Below are 18,745 nucleotides of genomic sequence, written 5' to 3'. Positions count from 1 at the left end.
GCTCTGTCGATTATTTCAATCCTCAGGTCCCAGGCATCACCTCCCTCCCTCCCCTCACAGCACTTAGGTAAGAGGCTGATGGGCGAGAGCAAGAATGGGGCTCACCCTGACATACAGGCTGGAGAGACTCAATTACACCCCAGGAATATGGGGCTACACAAGCACACACACACATAAGAACAAAACAAAACCAGTTGCCATCAAGTCAGTTCCAACTCATGGTGACCCCATGTGTGTCAGGGTAGAACTGTGCTCCACAGGGCTTTCAGGGGCTGCTGTTTTGGGAGTCAATTACTAGGCCTTTCCTCCCAAAGTCCCTCTGGGTAAACTCACACCTCCAGCCTTTTGGTTAGTAGCTGAGCACTTCACCATTTGTGCCTTCCAGGGATACCTCCACAAGTACAGAGTCTTGATTTTTCCTTTCTTGAGCAGACATACTGGATGCTTGTGACAGGCCTATACCTTAATGGCCTTTAGACTTGAATGATGCTTCTTTCAAAAAAATAAATGAAATGGGCAGGTCTGGAAGAAGAAATCACAAGCTCTCTATAGGTGTTGTAGAGTGCCCTGAGCTTCTGTCCACACTGGAGTTTGGAAAACCACAGGGAAAGGGCAGTCTGCTTGGAGAGGTAGATGGTAGTCCTTTCTGTGGGCTGAGTTGAGCATCTGCGGTCCTGAACGCCCACCCTTGGCTACCTTCTTCCCACCTTGTCATGGATTGAATTGTGTCCTCCCAAATATATGTGTATCAACTTGGTTAGGCCATGGTTCCCAATGCTCTGTGGTTGTCCTCCATCATGTGATTGTAATTTTATGTTAAGAGAATTAGAGTGGGATTGTAACACCACCCTTACTCAGGTCACCCACCTGATCTAATGTAGAGGGAGTTTCCCTGGGGTGGAGCTTGTGCCAGCTTTTATCCCTCAAGAGCTAAAAGGAAAGGGAAGCAAACAGAGAGTTAGGTGCCTCATACCACCAAGAAAGAAGCACCGGGAGCAGAACGCATCTTTTAGGTCTGGCGTTCCTGTGCAGAGAAGCTCCTAGCCCAGGGGAAGATTGACAAGAAAGACCTTTCTCCAGAGCTGACACAGAGAGAAAGCCTTCCCTTGGAGCTGACACCCTGAATTTGGACTTTCAGCCTACTTTACTGTGAGAAAATAAACTTCTCTTTGTTAAAACCATCCACTTGTGGTATTTCTGCTATAGCACCACTAGATGACTAAGACACACCCTTACCCCAAAGCCAGTCTACTGGCTGAAACTACCTTAGGACAGACGGGGCATGCTCCCACATCCCTGGGGGCTGGCCCTGTTCTGAACCCTGCATGGGTGCTCGTTGAATATCTGCAGGATGAATGCCACATGGAGCAAAGAGGTGAAGAGAGCATATATCTTCCTGCAGGCCACCTGATAATCTGCTCCAAGATGATGACCTTCACCTGCATGGTCCTCAATGCCGTCCGCTTCCCCAAGGATCCAGCCATAACGAGCCCCAAAGGGCCGGCTGCCGCACCACTCTAGATGTGTGTTCACAGGGTATCATCTGGGGAAAACCAGTAGGAGCTGAGACAGAGAGAGTAGTGCGCCCAGTGGTGCTAAGGCAGGGATGACAGCTTGGAAGGCTTCACTGTGCTTCTATCAGCCCAGTGACAGAGCCAGCATCTCCAAAGTCCCCCCAGCCCCCAGAAAAAAACGCCTCCGTGGGTACCACGTGAGCTCGTGGAAGATGATTGATTGATTGGTTTTTTTATTGGCCCTTTATTTATTTTGCCCAGAGTGATGGACAGATTTAGCAAAGAGGGGAGGAGAGAAGGGACAATTGAGTTTCGGGAATGATCCGTCAGCTGCAGCGTGGCTGAGCCAGCATCCAGTTATTAGCTCAGAAAATACAATTTCTCTCCAGTCCTCACTTACTCCTTTGTTGTGAGAATATTTTTTCCTACTCACATTAATAAAAAACAATAATAAAAAAACGTGGAGAGTGGGGAGGAAAGGTTCAAGTCGGAAGAGAGAGTGAGGCCAGGAATTTGTTTAGCTCGTTCCTTTCTGTGCCTCCTTGAACACTTTGATTAAAGCCATGGGACCTAAATCAAAGCCACTGAAAGGGAAAATAAAAAGATGTCTGAGAACAATTTTGTTTGCTGGAATTTTCCCTCCTGTATTCTATTAGGGTAGTAGGGGGTGGGGTTTAAAAACAGAAAAGAAGAAAAGAATTCTATTTGGCCTTCCTTTGATCTTTCAAAGGAAAGAAGAAAGAACATTAAAAAAGAAAAGAAAAAGAAGAGAAACGGCCACTGATCTTGCTTCCTTTCTTTTCTTCATTTCCGTCAATAACTCAGCTGGGTCAGGAGGGAGGTGTGAAAAGCCACTGAGCCCAGACACCCACAGAAAAAAAAACTGGAGTCTGTATCAGGAGGGGCTTATGAGGCCACTGGGGTCACCAAGGGCTCTCTCAGTCAGAGGTTCTCTCCCTTCCCTGGGCCCCCACTAAGGCCTGAGACAATTTAGGGGCCTTGGTAGCGTGATCAAGTCTAGACCAAGATGGGGGTGGGGGGACAAGTGATCTTCCCTATTTCCATCTTGGCTGGATTTCCTACAGAGCCACTTGCAGGGACAGGTATTAACTACAAGGTAGGTCTGCTCTGCTCACCTCAAAGAGGTGGCCCGAGGCAGCAATAGTCAAACCAGACAAAGGCACGGCAGTCACTTCACTTTTGAGTTAGGAATTTGTGTAACCAGCCTCGTTGCTCTCAGAAGAGGGCAACGCCCTTTCTACACCAGTCTCTTTCATCTTCAAACTTCCCAAGGAGGCAGTGATAAAGCAGGGGGACTGGAACAAAGAAGCTAGCACGAATCCTAGAAGCGTGTTGATGGGAGGTTAGCTGAAACTTGCATGGCAATTCTGACTGGTAATGACTGCCTGCAGTGGCACTGTGTTAAGAATGATTCCAAGCAAAGGACTTGAGTAGTCATTTCCCCAAAGAAGATATGCAAGTGGCCAACAAGCACATGAAAAGGTGTCTGAGATCATTAGCCATTAGGGAATTGAAGCTCAAAACCACAGTGAGGTACCACATCACACCCACTAGGATAAGTATAATTAAAAACAAAAAAAGCAGAAAAGAACAAGTGTTGGTGAGGATGTGGAGAAATTGGAAACCTGAGTGAGGAAATGATTGTGTTTTATTAAATTGTATTGCTGGTCAGATGGTAAAATGGTGCAGTGACTGTGGGAAACAGTCTGGCAGTTCCTCAAAAGTTAAACAGAATTACCACGTGATCCAGCAATTCCACTCCTGGGTATATACCCAAAAGAAATGAAAATAGGGACTTAGCACAATTCACAATAGCCAAAAGGTGGAAAGAGCCCAAATGTTCATCAGTGGATGGATGGATAAACAAACTGTGATATATCAATACAAGGGACTATTGTTCGGCCATGAAAAGGAATGAAGTACTGATACATGCTACAACATGGAGAAATCTTGAAAACTCTATGCTAAATGAAAGAAGTCAGATACAAAAGGTCACATATTGCATTATTCCGTTTATATGATATATCCAGACTAGGTAAATTCACAGAGACAGAAAGCAGATCAGTGGTTGCCAGAGGCTGGGGCAGGGGAAATGAGAATCTGCTTAATGGGTACGAGGTTTTACTTTGGAGTGATGGAAATGTTTTGAAACTGGATAAAGGGGATGGTTGTACAACATGGTGAACGTACTAAATGGCATTGAAGTGTTTACTTTAAAATGGCTGGTTGTATGTCATGTGGATTTCACCTCAACAAATTGTTTTTAAAAGGAATAAGTCTGAGGTCAAGTTCTGTGACCACTTACTGATGGTTGCGTAGGGGCAGAAGACAGCACTGGCACCATATACCATGAACATGCTATCCTTGGTGTATTGAAAGAGCACTGGACTTGAGTCCAGAAACCTTGATCCGTGACCTTAGCAAAGACACATAAACCTTCCTAAGCCACAGGCACCTAGCATTAGGAGTGATGATAATAACAAGAAAGCTGACCTATGTACATGGGCTTTGCAATTTAGGAACCATGTCCACACGCATGATCTCTTCTCATTTTGATTAGTAATGGCTGCCTGGAACACTTCGTAGAGAGGCCGAAGGATCACAAACAGATAGCAGAGGTGATTTCAAGAAACTCAAGTTGCAAGTCTGCCAGGTATGGCCTGAGTGTGGCCAGGAGCACGTGGCCAGTCCCCTCCCTTGTGGCTGTGCAGGCCACAGCTAGTGCTCCATCTTGGAGGCATGGCGGCAGGCTAGAGGAGCTCTGCCACCCACATTGGTGTAGGGAGTTCCTGGTCCCTGGGCCAGAATCAATGCTCTGGTGGAGAAGAACACTCCCACTCATTAGCAGCACTGTTTCCTTTGGCAGGGGCATGGCTCAGATGCTGCCTCTTGGAATGGGGGCCCATTCTGGGGAGGGGGAGGGGGAGGGGGAGGGGAAGATGCGGAGGGTGGGTAGCATGGTGGGAGAAAGCCATTAGCATTTTGGCTATGACACATTTGTGCTCAGACCTTGTTATGTGGAGTAAATAAGGGGATATGATGTTAGAGACCCAGCTTTCAAATAATGGGCTAACCAGAAAGAAGTCCATTCCCTTTCTTGTTCCACAAAGGCCTGGCAGCTGGTGAGGACAGAGCTGGTCTTCCACAGTACAACGCTTTAAAGCCCTCGTCCTCCCTGTGATGGGCAGTGGTTTAATGCTGCTCACAACCAGGAAGAGGCTGAGCTGCCTGGCCTCATCCTGTCCCCAGGCACCATTGACGTTTGAGGATGGTAACAAGCTTGGCGGGCCCTTTTTCCCTCCATAAAGTTGTCTAGAAGCCACTGGATTGGAAAGGGCCTGCTGAGGGTCATTCAGTCTACCCTTCTGCCTAAAGTGGACATAACTGAAAATCATTTCAAGCTGGCAGGCATTTCTCTTATTACCAAAATTCCCATTCCATGGCCTTGTCCTGGGGATGTAAGCAATGACGCTTCCTTCTCCTCACCATCTTCATAGTTTAACACTATGGCTAAGCTAGTGAATAGACTCTGGAGTCAAACAAACTCAGTTTGGATCCCAGCATTGACACTTACCAGTTTGTAAATTTAGGGGAATTACCACAGTAACTACATTGCCTAATCCCTGTATTCTTCGTTTGTAAACTGGAGATGAACAAGGATGCCAACCTCACCTCGTTTAATGGAGAAGGTGCCTGGCACATAAGAGGGTAATGTAGGCTGCCTGGCTCAGTCCCTCCCAAAGGAGGAGTCCCCCTTGGGGAAGATGGCGTCCAAAACCTACCAGATCAGTCTCTTCAATGGATGTCCACTCACAGGAACGCCCTTCCTACCAGTGCTCCCAGGACCTGGATCCAAGCACCCAGGATGGCAAAGGCTTCTTGCCAAATTTGAAGCCTAGGCATCAAACCAGAAGTCTCCTCTCACTGAAGTCTCTGTCTGGCTCGCTTAACTGCTCCATCAATAGGCTGAGCAAGCTCAGGAGTGAGTTCATGAAAAACACTAGCTAATAATGGCCTCTTAAGCCCATGGGAAAGGCCTCCCTCCAATGTCTTCCCATTAACTACTCTCTTTGTCTTTCCAGGAGCCCTGGTGGCACAGTGGTTAAGGGCTTGGCTGCTAACCAAAAGGTCAGCAGTTCGAATCTACCACCCTATCCTTGGAAATCCTATGGGGCAGTTCTACTCTGTCCGATAGGGTCACTATAAGTCAGAATCGGCTTGATGGCAACAGGTTTGGTTATTTTTTTGGATTGTCTCTCCAGTGCCCTTTGGGGGACTGATGGTGGGTGCTGGACTGGAAGTGGGAAAATAGGGTTCCAGGCACACCTCTATCTTGAGGAGCCACTGTGGTTTCAGGGGCTCGGCTTCCTCATCTCTAAAATGAATGGTTGCACAGACCTATTTCTTGAATACCACGTAGTTCAAGGAACTCATGATTCGGGGACTCTAGCTGCTGGACAGGAAACCAAGAAAGGGAAGGAAGACTATGAGTATGAGGCAGAGCCCAAACTCAGGTCTCTAGATACCCACCGAGGAGAAGGAGATTCAGCTAGATGACAGGCACCAGCAAAGAAATATTTACTAGGTCGAGTCCTATTAGATAGAAACCTGGCTCCCCAAGGAAATTGCTGAGGCTCAATTCCTTTGCAAATTTAAAAAAATAAGCTAGAAAAGCCCATTACAAGAAGAAAACCTAGGTGACTCAGCCCCTTTCACTCATATCACTAACCCTTGCTGTCCCTAGGAGCCCTCCGTCTCTTGGGGAGCTGTGAACTCTTCAGAGAAAGAGCTAGATCAGTTAGAAGCTGTGGTTCTCTCTCAGATATTCTTTCCCAATGACAGGGAGCTCCAGACCGAGAGAAATTGGAAGAAAGCTGTAATCCTGGAATAAATCAGTGGGTGATGTTGGATTTAACCCTTTAAACACACTCTTCAAGCTCATATTCCTGGGAGATACCACTCAATAGCTGGAGAAGGAGTCTTCGACCCTTTTCTCACTTCTAGGGCCAAGAGGGGCAAAAGACCCATCCATGCCTTCTAGCTCTTAGTTTTCTTATCTTAAAGAAAAGAAAAAAAAAGGAGTACACTAATGTTCATTGCAGAGCCCTGATGGTATAGTGGTTAAGAGCTTGGCTGCCAACCAAAAGGTCAGCAGTTGGAATCCACCAGCTGCTCCTTGAAAGCCCTATGGGGCAGTTCTACTCTGTCCTATAAGGTCGCTATGAGTCGGAATCGATTCAACGGCAATGGGTTTGGGTTTTTTTTTTTTTTTTTTTGGAATGTTCATTGCAAGGAGCCCTGGGGTGCAGTGGTTAAACACTTGGCTGTTAACCGAAACATCAGCAGTTCAAACCCACCAGCAGCTCCATAGAATAAAAGACCTGGCAATCTGCTCTTCTAAAGATTATAGCCTAGGAAACTCTATAGGGCAGTTCTGCTCTGTCATGTAAGGTCACTGTGAGTCGGAATCAACTCGACGGCGTACAACGACAACAGCAATGTTCACTGCAGCACTTTTAACAATAGACAAAATGTGGAAACAATTGCAATGTCCATCAACAGATGAATGGATAAGCGAAATGTGGTGTAGCCATACAATGGAATATTTCCCAACCATTAAGAGAAATGAAGTTCTGATGCCTGCTACAACACGGATGAACCTTGAAAGTATTATGTGGAGTGAAAGAAGTCAGTGGCAAAAGGACAAATATTGTATGGTCTCACTTATATGAAATAAGAAAATATATGTAGAAATCAAAGATTATAAGTGGTTACCAGGGTGGGAGGGAGGACAAAGGGGGAGTTTTTGCTTAGGGGGCATTGATGAAGGACCCATCTGGCTGAGGCAGATTATCTTACAGTGGACGTCGTATCTGTGGAAAATGTCCGCTGAGAACAACAGGGATGGGGCAAGGAGGAGTGAGCAAAGGCCACCAGCAGTGACTGAACCCCTGCTAGGAGCCAGGCCCTTTCATTGAGCTGATGGCCCACAGTGCAGGCATTCACTGGATAAGAAAGCAAAGAGCTGGGAAGGTGCAATGGTGGCCCTCAGCCCCACAGCTGCAAGCAGCAGAATTGCAATTCAAACCCAGCTTTCACCAAGGAGACCCTGGGTGGTGCAAACGGTGAATGAGCTCGGCTGCTAACTGAAAGTTGGAGGTTGGAGTCTACCCAGCGGTGCGTTAGAAGAAAAGTCTGGCAATCTACTTGTGAAAAATCAGCCATTAAAAACCATACGGGTAGAAGCAATGGAGAATGAAGAAAACTAAAGAAATAAGGGAAAGATTAGTTCAAAGGACTAATGGACCACAACTACCACAGCCTCCACCAGACTGGGTCCCTTACAACTAGATGGTGCCTGGCTACCACTGCCGACTGCTCTGACAGGGATCATAGTAGAGGGTTCTGGACAGAGCTGGAGAAAATTGTAGAACAAAATTCTAACTCACAAAAAAAGACCAGACTTACTGGCCTGACAGAGACTGGAGAAGCCCCGGGAGTATGGCCCTGGACACCCTTTTAGCTCAGTAATGAAGTCACTCCTGAGGTTCACCCTTCAGCCAAAGATTAGACAGGCCCATAAAACAAAACAAGACTAAAGGGGCACACCAGCCCAGGGGCAAGGACTAGAAGGCAGGGGGGACAGGAAAGCTGGTAATAGGGAACCCAAGGTTGAGAAGGGAGAGCGTTGACATGTCATGGGGTTGGTAACCAGTGTCATAAAACAGTATGTGTACTATTTAATGAGAAGCTAGTTTGTTCTGTAAATCTTATCTGAAGTACCAAAAAAAACAAAAACAAAAACAAAACCTACGGAAACATTTCTACTTTGATATAGAAGGGGTTGCTAAGAGTTAAGTCAGCTCGAGGGCAACTGTTCTGTTTTGTTTTGTTCTGCTCTTCAAAGCCCACTTGTTTTCCACTGTGACACTTTTCTCTTTAACATTCCAGGCCCATAGGAGGGCAGAGATCATAAAAGGGGTGTAGCAAGGGTTTTACTGTGATAAACATGAAAAACACACTTAATAAAGGGGCGGGCAAGAGAGGAGCGTGTCTTTGAAATGGGCTACACAGCAGGGGGTCGATTGGGGCCAAAGTAAAGAGGGATAACTCCACCCTAGGAGACCAGTTTCACCTCAGTAAGGAGAGGAAAAGAAGAAGGAGCTAGCATGGGAATATTCTTGGCTATTTTATCTAGTTAGGTTTTTTTTTTACGTTAACCTGTAAAAAATGTTTGATCAACTGTTGATCTCTGAGAAAAGTAAAGCACAAGGAGATACAATGGCAGCAGGAAAGCGCAGTGAGGAGGCGGCAGGGAGAGACGTGGCTGTGTTTGCACACATCCTTCGGTCCATCACTCCCCATGCTGTTGCTAGCTCCGTGGCCACCAGGTGTCCACAGAAGCAGCTGGTAGAGCCTGGGTCTGGCTGGCGGGCTCCCTATTGGCCCTGGGAAGAGAGAGGGCCAGGGCCCCACTCGCTCCTGTCCCCCCGCTCCCATTGATATTTGGAAGGGCCAGGTCGGGGCCCCCAGCAGCACAGGGCAGGCAGCGTGGCCTCTGGCCTGCCAGGTAGGCACAGGGCACCCGAGGCACAGGTGTGGGCTGTTTTTTCCACATTCCAGGACGAAGCTCTGCTCTGGGCACCATGCCCATGTCAGTCAAGGACTAAGAGAGGACTCATGCTGAGGGGTTGTCAGACAGCGGCTGCTGAGGAGCCGCCCAGGGTGAATGTGCTGTGGCCACAAGCCATGTGGCGACATTGTGATGTCAGCTTTGGCCTTGGGAAAACACATCCCTTCCTTGGCGGGCAGCATGGTCACCTCACACCCCCTCTCAGCAGGCAGTGGGGTCACCTCACACCCCCTCTTTGGTGGGCTTCACAGTCACCTCACATCCCTTCCTCAGTGGGTGTTGGGGTTGCCTTACACCCCCTTCTCAGCAGGTAGAATGGTCATCTCACACCTCTTCCTCAGCGGGCACTGGGGTCACCTCACACCCTTTCCTAGACAGAGAGTGCCGTCACCTCACCCCCCTCCTTGTGGGCAACACAGTCACCTCACACAGCCTCCTCGGCGGGCATCAAGGTCACCTCACACACCATTCTGAGGAGGTCTGCAGCTCTTACACACATGTAGGGAGTTTCCCTACAGCCCCATTGTCTGCCCCAATGCCTGGATTCAAAGCAAGCCTTTTTTCCACCCCACCAGACCCAGCTCCCCATTTGGGGGCACCTGCTCGAGTGTTCCTGCTGATAAATCTGGATGTTCCATGCCCAGTGTCTCTCCCAGCCTTGGAAATGAGATGAGAGGCTTGGAGTGCCTCTGCCATTTGGCCAAGACAGCTCCTTTCAACTTCTGACTGCCCCGTGGGCGAAATCAGCAGCAAAGACAACACTAAACCTAGTAGCCTAAGCCTTCCCCTTTGATTCTCAGGCCCCAAGAGCCACCCAGGCAGCAGCATCCTGCCAGGACACATCCCCAGACCCCTTGCTGATATCAGACATATTTTCCCCTTCTCAGCAAAACAGACAGGACACAGTGTCCCAGAGAAGAGGTAGGCAGAGAGCCCCCCAGGCCTAGAAAGGATGAGGAAACACAGGCTGATGGCTTCCTGTTCCCCACTGCCATCACTGATGCCTTGAAAGCAGACCAGCTCAGGACTCCAAGGGCTCCACTAGGGGAGAAGCCGGGGGCCACATGGAGGAACGGGAGAGTCCCAGTGGGTGTGACAACGGCCAAGAAGAGAGACACCTCCAATTGGTGTTGACAGAGAAAAGCACTCTGCCGCCACCTCAGCTGAAGAGCAGGCATGACATGCCTGCCCCGAAACCATCGCTTTGAACAATGTGCTCATCAAAGAAATGGAATTTCCACAGACTTTCTGCGGAGGAGTGATTTTGATACCTAATCTGTTCATGACGCCCCCCCGGGAAGTGTGTACAAAGAGGTGATATGATGTGGCCGAGTTCCCTTTCGGGGGAATGGAGCATTTAATGCTGAAGAGTAAGGCTCATCTTGCGTGTCTCCTGCCTTCCCAGGCTTGGACTCTTCTGGAACTCGAACGTAGAGAATCCAGGGCATTCTCCCCAAAGCGCTGCATGGTGGGTGACTCAGAGACTGCACGTAGCTGTTTTGTCACAGACCCTGCCCTGGCCTGAGACTCAGGGAAGTCAAGGCAGCCAGTTGGGAATGGAATTGCAGGCAAAGCCGCAAGCCTCCAAAGCTAAGGTCACATGGTTTCTGAGCTTGGACCTGGCCTTTCAAATGCTGGGAGACATCCACACCACTGCCTTCTGTGATGCTCTCCTGCCCTTATTTAGAAAACTCAGCCCTTGCAAGAGCTTCCAGACTAAGACAGACTAGGAAGAAAGGCCTGGCAATCTACTTTCAAAAATCAGCCTGCAAAAACCAGAATCCTCCCTAGAGGCAAGAATGGCAAGGTTATGACTTGTTTGCTTTGGATATATCATCAAGAAAGATCATTTAAAACAAAGAAAGAAAGGCCAATTGCTAAAAAGGACATCATATTTGGTAAAGCGGAGAGTCAGTGAAAATGAGGGAAACCCTAAATGAGATGGACTGACACGACAGCCACAAGGGCTCAAACACACCAATGATCACAAAGATGACGCAGGACCAGACAACGGTTCGTTCTGTTACACATAAGGCTGCCACGAGCTGGAGCTGATGTGACAGCGACTAACAACAACAACCCTTGCAAATAATTTTTGTAAAGTCATCCATTTGTAAACAAAAGAAACTTACAAACTTTAGTTTATAAATCTTGCCTTGCTTTCCCTATATTCAATAATGCCAAGTATTCTGGTCTGCGTGTGTGTGTGCTTTGCCTACTTCTATACCCCTCATGGAAACCCTGGTGGCATAGTGGTTAAGAGCTATAGCTTGTTAACCAAAAGGTCTGCAGTTCAAATCTACCAGGCCCTCCTTAGAAACTCTATGGGGCAGTTCTACTCTGTCCTATAGGGTCGCTTCATAGCGAATTGACTTGAGGGCAACGGGTTTTGGTTTGAGGGTACACCCCTCATTAGGAGTCCTGGTGGCACAGTGATTAAGTACTCAGATGCTGACTGAACACTCAGCAGTTTAAACCTGCCAGCTGCTCCGCAGGAGAAAAGACCTGGCAATCTGCTCCCACATGGATTACAGCCTTGGAAACCCTATGGGGCAGTCCTACTCTGTCCTATATGGTCGCTATGAGTCAGAATTGACTGGACGGCCCACAGTAAAACCCCACATATCACTAATATCAGAGAAGAGAAATACACCCCAGGTGCAGTGAGCTTACTCAGTGGAGAAGTGAGCAGATTTTTCTTCTTGGGTCCTGCTGACTCTTTCTTATTCCCTTTTCTCCCACCCAGGCTCCTGTCCCTAAATGCTAACAGGTATGGCTGAGTGAGGCCACCCCGCCTTGAGGCAGAAATACCCTCCTAAAAGGACATCCTGGAGTTGAGGGTCCATTTATGCCCTGAGGGCCCCCAGGGAGGATGTTACGTGCTCATGGCAGGTGAGAGCTGGTGCCTGACTGCAGGGGTACCCGAGGGAGCATCGACCACATGTGGCAGAGGTGGGAAGGGGCTGGAAACAGTGACAAGGAAATCCCAGAAGAAAAGGGCATGGGGTGGGGGAGGGCACACCTTGGGGTTAGGGTTGGATCGGGGCTAGGGTTAGATTGAAGATGAATGTGCCCCTGGAGCTGGGGGTGGGGAGACAGGTTGGGCTAGAGAGCAAAAGGGGTGGGGAGGAACAGAAGGAAAGGTAGAGATATGAACCAGGCTTTAAGTTCCTTGGCTCCATACTATGTATGTAGTAGCTTGAAGATGAGGGTAGGAAGGGGTGCAAGGAAAATGAGAGAAGGAAAAGATATGGAAAGTGAAGCAAGGGCCGTTTGAGCGGACAAGGAAGAATTTTACCAAAAACTGTCCTAGGAGCCCCTCAGGGATGGCCCCAGGACCCTCAAAGAGCAAGCGCCTATTATTTTCAGCTGCCTGATCTCCAACCTGTAGAGTCTTCAAGCTTTTCCTGTAGCTCCCTAATCTTGAATCCCTTCCTGTGGAAGTTTCTCTCCAAAGACCTCGATATCTTTCATATATAAGAACACACACGAGTCCTTAACACAGGGATGGAGAATTAGTCCTCCTCCAAGGAGTTCATAAAACCGAGGCTAAGACCCAGGTCCAGTGAGCCTGGAGGGGACAGACCACTCTGAGTGGGGACGGGTGAGAGATTTTCACAGCCGTCCTTGAAAAGGGGAAACCTAAAAAGATTTAAAGATGGCACCAGGGATAGTAGTTCTGTTATCACAGCCCATGGTCAGAGCCGCCTCTCTACACGCACACTCTGATACACACCCAGACACTGAGACTTGCTTTTAAAAAACCGAAGCAAACCAAACTCATTGCCATGGAGTTAATCCTGACTCCTGGTGATCCCACCGTATAGAGTAGAACTGCGCCATAGGGTTTTCACAGCTGTGACCTTTCGGAAGCAGATCACCAGGCCTGTCTTCCATGGCTCCACCGGCTGGGTTTGAACCACCATCCTTCAAATGAGTAGCTGGGCACAAAGCATTTGCACCACCCAGGGACCCTGAGGAGTGCTTCAGTCTGTGGACTTCAGATATAACTCCAGGAGAGCTGATTCAGAAAATAAAAGTTTAACGTGGTGTGAAACGCTGCTGCAGCGCACTCCACAGCCAAGAAAACATCTTTGGATTATCCATGTCACTGCTCTGTTGAATGGTCATTGGCCATTGTCTCTAGATGACACCCACGTCATTTTTGCCCCAGCCTGGCTCCTACCTCTAATCAACTTGGCACTATGGGCCCTGTTGCTATACTCACGGTGACCGAGTGTCATGGGCATAAAGGACTGCTTTGGAAGTGCCCCACCCATGTGGCATGCTGTGTGGCCCCACTATGGGTAAGGTATCAAGCAAAGACATAGTCCCTTCCAGTAGACAGCTTGAATTTTCTCAACCAAAATTTGCAGAAAGGGAGGGCTCAAGCAAAGTCAGAGAGGATAACCTGGAGTGGTTCCGCTGTTTTGATTTTCAAATTTCCCCAGAACAAACTGCACAGCATTCAATATCTCCACACTGCTCACACACATGGTGTGATCTTTGCCCAGGCTCCATAAACAGTTTCTTCCTCTGTCATTGACTGCTTCTAAGCCAATTTTAAAAAGTCTCTCAACACTTTGTGTTAGGGATGGGATAGCGCCCCCAATGTGGTAAATTTGTATTGAAATCCTGGGCCCTATACCTGTAAATATGATCCTGTTTGGAAATGTTGTTGTCAGGTGCTGTCAAGGCAGTTCTGACTCACAGTGACCCCACATAGAACAGAACAAAACCTTGTCCGGTCCTGTGCCATCCTCACAATCATTGCTATGTTTGAGCCCACTGTTGCAATCACTGTATCAATCCATCTTACGGAGGGACTTCCTCTTTTTCACTGACCCTCCACTTCACCAAGCATGGTGTCCTTCTCCAGGGACAGCCCCCCACCCTGCCACCGATAACAAGTCCAAAGTAAGTGAGACGAAGTCTAGCCATCCTTGTTTCTAAGGCGCATTCTGGCTGTACTTTTTCCAAGACAGATTTGTTCGTGTTTGAAAATAGAGGTTTTCTTTTCCTTTAGAGGAAAAGGAGCTGCCCAGGTATCTTAGTTACCTCTTGCTGCTTAACACCAATACCACTAGTGGGGGGCTGTAAAGAAATTTATTTTCTCACAGCTCTGGAGGCTAAAAGTCCAAATTAGGGCGTCAGCAGTGTCGATTCCTTCCTTCTCAGTAGGGTGCTTTGGTGTTCCTTTGTTTGTACACCATCCTCACATGGTGTCTGTCCTCCGCTACTCCACCCCTGCCTTCTTGCAGGAGCAGAAGCTCCTAACCCAATGGTTGTGTCTTCCCTGTCTTTAAATACCTGCCAGGTCAGGAAATGGGACTCACCCTTTCCCTTATCTCATAGACAGGGAGGTTTCCTTTGGGAACTAGCATGATGCAGTTGGAAAGGCCAAGGATTTTAGGATCAAATGGACAAAAGTTCAAATCCCTGGAGCCTAGAACAGTGCCTGACACATGGTAGGCACTTGATGAATACCCGATGAATGAAATTCTGACTCTGCCACTTATCAACTATATGATTTTGTGTCACTTCTTCCAGCCTCAACATGCTTGCCTGTAGGTAGGGACCATACATCCCTTCCAGGACAGGTGGAGACTTAAATAGGAGAGTCCATGCTGTGTTCTCTGCAAGGGCTTGGCATGGAGAGCAGGGACAGGCTAAAGGAAACCAGCATTTCTTAAGCACCTACTAGTGAAACCACGGGGCACCACAACATGAAATACCCCAATGCAATGCCAATTGTCTGACACAAACATTTACTGAGTACCTGCTACAGGCTAGGGAGGTCCCTGGGCTATGTAAAAGATTAACGCGCTCAGCTACTAACTGAAAGGTTGAAGGTTCAAGTCCACCCAAAGGCACCTCCCAAGTAATGCCTGGAGATCTACTTCCAAAAACTCAGACATTGAAAACCCTATGGGGCACAGTTCTACTCTGGCACACATGGGATCACCATGGGTCGGAGCTGACTCAGCAGCTACTGGCGCTGGTATTATGGGCTGGGCGTTTTTCTAAGCCCTTAACATCCGCTACCCTTTTCATCTTCAGAATATTAAACCAAAACACAAACCAAACCCGTTGCTGTCAAGTCGATTCTGACTCATAGTGACCCTGCAGGACAGAGTAGAGCTGCCCCACAGAGTTTCCAAGGAGCAGCCGGAGAACTCGAATTGCTGACCTTTCGGTTAGCAGCCATAGCTCTTAGCCACCATGCCACCAGGGTTTCCATCAGAGTGCTAGGTGGTGGCTAAGTCTCATTGTCCCCATTCTGCACGGGCAACAATTTCCAGGTGTGAAGGTGGCAAGGGCCCAATGCAGCCAGGCAGTAGAATAAAGAGGAAGGCTGTGGAACACGGGGTGGGAATCCTGGCAACTCAGAGTCTCAGGCTGAGCTTCCTTGCCAAGCTCATGCTTGGTTGCAATGACCGGTACCTCCAGCAAGCCCGAGTCTTCTCCAGAGGACCTGGTCATGGCCCAGCCCAGCCTTGTCACATCCTCCCCAAGGTCTGGAGAAGAAGGCAAGAGAAAAGAAAAGGAAAAACGGGCCTGCCAGGCCTCAGTTTCCCGCTTGCTAGGATTCTCAGGTTAGGCCAGTCCACGGCAGCTTATAGATGGGAGCCTAGAGCATATCCCTGAGTGGTGCCAATGGTTCGTTCTCAACTACTAACCTTAAGGTTGATGGCTCACACCCACCCAGTGGTTCCATGAAAGAAAGGCCTGGCAATCTGCTTCTGAAACATTGCAGCCAAGAAAACCCTATGGAGCAGTTCAACTCTGTAACACATTGGTTCTCCATGAGTCGGAATCAACTTGATGGCAAGTTTTCTTTTTTTGGAAGTCACTATGTTCAGACTTTAAAACACATATACACAAAATCACTGGGCCTTCACTAGGCAGGGGACAGCTGTTGATGGCATGGCGACAAACCACTTTTGGCTTTTTAGCAGTGGCTTTAAATAACAAGGCACCCATGAAAATGGAGGGTGCAGGCGGGAGATCCAGTGGCAGCCAGAGGGAGGAATCTGGGGAAACGGGAAACTTTCATATGAGATAAGAAACCATCACGGCTCTTATTAGATGTTCTGCTCAGCCAGGGAGGTCCCCTGGCTTTAATAAAATCTCATTTTCCCCTTAAACTCTCCCACGTGGTAGAGGCCCAGAGTTTAATGGGAGTATGAGGGATGGCGCAGACCTGCGGCTCAGGTGCCTTGGGGCCCCCAACCCTGGCCCGGCAGCTGGGATTGATTGTGGAGCGGTACAACAGACAGCACCCAGGAGCCATTCCATGCTGACCTGGGCCCAACCAAGATGGTAGCAGGGCTCCTGATCATGCCCACTCTCAGAAGGGGGCAGCTCATCCTGGTCTTGATTAGAAGTGGACCCAAGGAGTAAGTCGATGAGTTGAAATATGTGATTTATTAGGGGCATCTGCGTTGGAAAGCCTCGGCTGCTTTAATCCGTGCCTCAGTCCTTACGGTTCCCATTAGCACGAGCCATTGTGTTCATTAGGAACTGCTCATGGTGATGAATTCATCTCTCCTGTCACTTGTAATTCTATCCGGGGGTATCGCGCTCAGTTCTGAGGGGCTGATCTACCGTGGCTTAATGCCGCAAGGCAAGCTCCTTCACAAAACAAGTGGGATCTCAGATAGTGAGCTGCAGGGCGGAGGTCTGAGCCAGAGGCGGCAGGAGGGCGGGTGAGGTGAGTCCTCTGACGATGAGTTACTGATGGGGATCAGAGGGCAGCCATCAGACAGCTGCTGAGATGAACGCTCCCGGAGTCTTCCTGGGCTACCGGAGCCTGGGCTGGTTCTGGGCTTTTCTTCTACTCTTGCAAAAGGCTCACCACTTTTTAAACACTCCAGCCCTAGCCACGGTTTCTAGAAGTACGAGTTGCCGTGGAGTCATCTCCAACTCATGGTGACCCCTTGTGTGTCAGAGTAGAACTGTGCTCCACTGGGTTGTCAGTGGCTGATTTTTCAGAAGTAGATCGCCAGGCCTTTCTTCCGAGGCCCCTCTGGGTAAAATTGCACCTCCAACCTTCTGGTTAGTAGCCAAGCATTAACTGTTTCCACCAGGGACTCCAACTACACTTTCTAGTTCTACCAAATTCCATTTTGGCGACCTTGCCGCTGAGACATATAGAAACATCAGGACTAGCAATGGTATTTTCACTTCCAAACAAATCCTTGTGAAGAGCTCATACCAACAGAAAGATTACAATTCTCATTAAGCAATATGGTTATCAATTCAAACACACACTTGTGTTGAAATCCAGAAAATGTCCCATCTTTCTTAGAGGAAAAAAATGCATGAGGTGGGCAGCCACCAAGAGTGAGCTACCGCCCTGGGACAAGCTTCCTGTGCTTTTCACAGTGTCAAAGAGACACTTGCATAAATAATGGGCAGAAGTGTCACTAGGAGACACCAAGGAAGACCAGGCTGACTCCTGTCCTCCCCATTCCCAGGGGTACCACCCAGATCTGTGTACATATATGTATATATATATATATATATATCCTATTGGTTCTGTTTCTCTGGAGAACCCTGGCTGGTAGAGGTGGACAGTAGCATTTCAGTCTCAGTTCATCCACCTGACTTTGGACAAATTCCTTAAGCTTATGGAGCCTCAACTTCCTCATCTGTAAAATGGCCATGATGACACTGGCTGTGCCTGCTTCGCAGTGATACTTACAGTGAGAATCACATTTACATAAGGGTTTGAAAGTGTTGCTGCTTCGAACACTGTAGAGAGCTAAGGAAATGTAAGGAGACCTTTTTCATCACCAGCTATGACGGTGCTGGCCCCGGTGGCTGTACAAAGTTCTTCCAAGAGTCCTTGGAGTTAACATGCCAAGGGGAAAACCATCCAGGGCTTGGTGAGAAGTACAACTAGCCAAAGACATGGGGCGGGAGGCAAAGCTTGCTTCTGTGCTGCAGCTCCGTGCCCAGGTGATGCTGGAAGTCCCCCTGCCCACTGCATCCCAATTAAGTGGCTGCTTCTCCTCATTTACACTCTGTTCAGCTCTCCCCAGTACCCTCCCTTAAAGGGCGTTTCTTTTTGGAAGGCCAAACTCTTCAATCCCCGCGGCTATAAACAGCACTGTTCAGGAGCCCTGGTCAGTCACCGCTGAGGCACGAGAGGGCCTCCCAGCCCCCTGGTCTCAGCCCACATGAAGGCAGGCCATGGCGACCATGCCATCCAATAAGACCATCTGCAACTGGGGTTTGGGGGCGTCAGTGACTGTCCTCAGGAAGACATGCTGACCATGACCTTGACCAGCCCCACCTGCACCTTCCTGTCCTTGCAAGTCAGCCTGCAGCCTCCAGGAGCCAGGCAGTGGATCACCTTCCAGGCTTTCGGATTTCACAGGCAGCTTAGCATCTCGCCTCCAGCACTGTTTGCTTACGGAGTAGTTCATCTCGCCTGTGCCGCTCTCTTCATCAAACATGAATGGCGGCAAAGACTCCTTCCCAGCTTCATGAATTTTGTAAAAAACAAAACAGAGAAAAAAAAAAACGCCACACTATATTCCCCAGATGTTGTCAATGAGACAATTGGAGG

General features: G+C 48.6%; 1 protein-coding gene across 18 annotated transcripts in view; it reads right to left on the bottom strand.

Annotated features, from left to right (window-relative positions):
- Positions 1-18,745, bottom strand: part of PLXNA4 (plexin A4) — a 516,957-nt gene that overhangs the window by 281,506 nt on the left and 216,706 nt on the right. The window contains exon 4 of one of the 18 annotated variants that reach the window (XM_064289719.1): positions 868-930. The exons of 15 other annotated variants lie outside the window; for them this stretch is intronic. In XM_064289719.1, the coding sequence (XP_064145789.1) occupies positions 868-930 (63 nt within the window). Of the gene's footprint in view, positions 1-774; positions 18,659-18,745 lie in introns of those variants that run through there. 2 more of the 18 variants (XM_064289718.1, XM_023539989.2) reach the window with 2 other exon arrangements.

The sequence above is a fragment of the Loxodonta africana genome, chromosome 8 (genome assembly GCF_030014295.1).
Source record: "Loxodonta africana isolate mLoxAfr1 chromosome 8, mLoxAfr1.hap2, whole genome shotgun sequence".
In the NCBI taxonomy this organism is placed as follows: Eukaryota; Metazoa; Chordata; class Mammalia; order Proboscidea; family Elephantidae; genus Loxodonta; species Loxodonta africana.
Note: the sequence above shows the minus strand (reverse complement) of the source record. Positions and strands in the feature narration are given on the sequence as shown.